Raw genomic sequence first — 4,020 nt, 5'->3', positions numbered from 1 at the left:
CCAGTGCAAACGCAAATCCCCCCGCCAATAAAAAATGCTGCATACTGAACAGTCTGTGAAGGAAGGTAGGACATATATGAAAAAAGTCCAAATAAAAACCCAGGCTGTCGTCACACGGGCCCTTATTTCGTCAGTTTTGCACTAGAAATTGTTTCTTCGGTTATCGTTATTAGAATGGATTCTCCCATCTTGTGACAACTGCTTGCACTTCCAGTCAGTCACATTAAAATGGAAAAGCGCAATTCGACAGTCTGTCAAAGTGCCTCCGGAAACGGGGCCCTAAAAATCCCGCCCTTTAAAAAAAAAAAATTTTCCCGCATATTTGCACTATATCACTCTTTATTATACCAATGTTGTGCTGGGCCAACCCAAAAGCCAACTGTGATACGTAGCAGAGGTTTCCCGCCCATGGCAGAATAGCGCTATAGAGCTATAAGGCTGACGTTTTTTTAAAAAAAATTACTTTGAGGCTTTATTGCAGGTTGCGCTGGTGCTTGTGGGAGAGTAGGGCAGGAGAATGAGTGTTAGGTGAGACAGATGATCGGGGAGAATGAGCGTTTTGGTGTTGCAAAGCGTTCATAGTCGATCCAGGGCATTCACATGGAAGTGGATAAAGACGACATAAAGAGTCACAAAGCGTGAATTGGGGAGAATGGTGAAATCGCAAGAGAGCCGGAATAAGGTGAGTGTTCAGCGGGAGATGGCGCTAGTTTGGCGCTAAATTTATGGCTGTGTGACGATGGCCTGTCAAACAACCGTCACAAATGAACTGTGATCAGAGAAGAGAAGGAAAACACCAATCAATGCTGCTGTCTGGAAGGCACCATATTCTTTTATCCTGGAACTCTAGATGGTCTAATGCAATTAAAGACGCTGAGAGCTTCTGACAAAGAGGTTGAAAAGTAATGTGTGAAGCAGCGCTGAATAGGGAAACTAAAACCAGTCCGTCATCTTTGCACAGACCACACAGTTCATTCCATTCCAGACAGTCTATTAATATTCCTTCCTATTTATATACTGGCTCCTTGCAGCAATGAGGAAGAGCTACAGCTGCCAAGCTGAAGTAAAATAAAGGTCCTGTCAACCATTTGGAGAAAGTGGTCACTGGAGGGAGAAAAGAGCGGACGAGATCCATCAGGAGCAGACAGTGCACCAACGCTGGAACAGCAGGGCTGATGGATCATAACTGCTGCACACAAGAAGAGCAGGTCAATACTCTTACTGCAGAGGCAAGCCTGTCTCAAAAAGCTGCCAGAAATGCATGCTCAGCGGCATCAGTAGCAGCCAGCAAGGACACTGGTAGAGGGATATGAAGCTTATTCTTACTGCCGCTCTAGCATAATTATCCAGCATCAGGCAGGGATTCGAGAACAGGCAGACCACAGACAACCGCATCCGGATCTGAATAAGGATGGAGAACTCGAGAGGAACGTACCTGAACGTGGCTGCAGTGACCTCGTGGGTGGGTGTTGCTCGATTGCTGCAGGCAGCATTTGGATGCGCCACGTTCAGCCTTGTGGCTCACCAAGGAGGATTCAACGCAGCCTACGGCACCTTCTGCATGGCCGTCTGGTGTTTCTGTTTTGCAGTCACCATCTTTATCATCACTTGTGAATTCACACGCCTTCACAGCTGCTTGAGCATCTCCTGGGGGAATTTCACAGCTGCCTTTGCCATGCTGGCCACTCTCATGTCCATCACGACCGCGGTTATCTACCCAATTAATTTCGTCCAGTTCGGCTGCCATCCCATCGGCTGCGAGAGGAGAGACTTCCGCATATCGGCTGGTGTCTTTGCTGGGCTTTTGTTTCTGGCATATGCCACAGAGGTATTTCTGACGAGGGCCAGACCAGGACAGGTGACCAGCTACATGGCCACACTTTCTGGCCTTTTGAAAATTGTCCAGGCCTTTGTCGCTTGCATCATTTTTGGAGCGCTGGTGAACGACAGCCAATACGATAGGTACGTGGCCACGCAGTGGTGTGTGGCTGTTTACAGCTTCTGCTTTGTGTTGACCGTGGTGGTGGTTGCCCTCAATGTCACAGGAAAGACAACGACACTAAGGTGCCCCTTTGAACGCTTTGTGGTTGTTTACACATTTGTGGCTATCCTGATGTATGTGAGTGCTGCAGTCATCTGGCCAGTGTTCTGCTTTGACCGGAAGTACGGCTCTCCGCATCGGCCTTATCAGTGTTCTAAAGGCAAGTGCCCCTGGGACAGTCAGGTGGTCATTGCAGTGTTCACCTATGTGAATCTGGTGCTTTACACTGCAGACTTAGCATACTCGCAGCGTATTCGCTTTGTTTCACACCCTTGATAGCCAAAGCTCTCATGGACCCCAACAGCTTTGGAAAGCTGACATTTAGGGCCCACCAAGGAATTAAACATAAAGACTGTAGTTGAGAAGAGACCAGTCACTGAAAAACGTAGGATGGCTGGGTACGGGTAAGAAAAAGATCATATATAACCTCGTTGTCAACTGCTTCATTCTCTCTGCATCCAGACAGAGAATACAGCTGAGCTGCAAAATCCTCGTCATTCCAGCAAACATGCAAGGTTATTGCGACAATAGCACTACAGGCCAACAGGTTCTCTCAGGCCTAAAAATAAGGGTTTTTTAAAAATGGTATCTAAAGACTGCTGGAGGAGTCTAAAGTTACAGCAGCTACAGAAAATCATGTCTACAACAGGAGGAGCGTCTGCCAAAATTCCAAGTGAATTATTGCATGTGGGTTAAAGTGAAAAGTTCTATGTAAAACTGCTAGATTCTGCAGGGAGGGAAACATTTTTACTACAATAATGAAGATATACAACAAGAACTTCCTCTTTCCAGACTATGGAATAGCTATTTCCTTTTGCATGTACTTGGTTGTGAGTGATAGGGAGATTTGTGCCGGGCAGAGATTGAGAAGTGCAGTAGACTATCAAGTCTGTAGTTGTAAATGGGGTCAGAAAAGGTTTCTGTGGATAGAAGGCTCCATTATAATTACTTCCAGATTGATTTTCTCAACGTTCCTTCAAGAAGCATCTGGGCATACCTCTTTGCCCAGAGAAACTGTGGTTATATGCAAGACATTAGCCATTTGAACTTAGCATATAGAAAAAAGTTGGGATTTTTTTCTTCAAGTGTTAGGCAACGGATATGGTTTAATTTCTAAACAAGCTTGGCACAGAACAACCTGTATATTAATTCATCGTTCAGAATATGGTCTGGAATCTCCAGGTCTTTTGCAATGCAAAAAAGGACATGAATAGAATTTTCATAAATCTAGCTAAGCGTCGGTTGACCAACCTGATCTCGGGAAGTGCTGACTCTTGGTTCACAACTGAGAACCCATCCCGGTGCAAGAAGCCCTGGTGGGCTTACAGTAGCATGGATCAGGATCTACACCTGGCTCTCCTTAACCAAAGACATTTTCAAAACTAAGAAGAAATCAAAGCAAGGTGTTAATGCCGATTGCTCATATGTGTGAATGATGTAGAGGGGTTTGATTCCAGTCTAGAATAAAAGTGGCAAATTGGCAGACATATTCAGAATATTCTTAAATAAGAACATAAGAACATAAGAACATAAGCAAAGCCATGTTGGATCAGGCCAGTGGCCCATCCAGTCCAACATTCTGTCACACACAGTGGCTAGAAATCCAGTGCCATCTAAAGGACTGTCAGTGAGGCCAGGACACCAGAAGCCCTCCCACTGCCTTCCTTCCAGCACCAAGACAACAGAGCATCACCTCCCCACAAACAGAATACCATCTATCTCCTGTGGCTAATAGCCACTGATGGACCTCTGCTCCATATATTTGTCCAGTCCCCTCTTGAAGCTGGCAATGCTTGTAGCTGCCACCACCTCCTGTGGCAACGAATTCCATGTGTTTATCACCCTTTGTGTAAAGTAGTATTTTCTTCTATCTGTTCTAACCCGACTGCTCAATAATTTCATAGAGTGCCCACGAGTTCTTGTATTGTGAGAAAGGGAGAAAAACACATCTTTCTCTACCTTCTCTAACCCGTGCATTA

At 45.5% G+C, this 4,020-nt stretch overlaps 1 protein-coding gene across 1 annotated transcript; it reads left to right on the top strand.

Moving 5' to 3' along the window:
- The first annotated feature begins 1,291 nt into the window (after positions 1-1,291).
- MYADML2 (myeloid associated differentiation marker like 2) lies at positions 1,292-3,517 on the top strand. The gene has a single exon (XM_054978215.1). The coding sequence runs from the start codon at positions 1,412-1,414 to the stop codon at positions 2,315-2,317; it is 906 nt and encodes a 301-aa protein (XP_054834190.1). The 5' UTR covers positions 1,292-1,411; the 3' UTR covers positions 2,318-3,517.
- The last annotated feature ends 503 nt before the right edge of the window (positions 3,518-4,020 follow it).

This window comes from Eublepharis macularius, chromosome 4, assembly GCF_028583425.1.
Source record: "Eublepharis macularius isolate TG4126 chromosome 4, MPM_Emac_v1.0, whole genome shotgun sequence".
Taxonomy (NCBI): Eukaryota; Metazoa; Chordata; class Lepidosauria; order Squamata; family Eublepharidae; genus Eublepharis; species Eublepharis macularius.
Note: the sequence above shows the minus strand (reverse complement) of the source record. Positions and strands in the feature narration are given on the sequence as shown.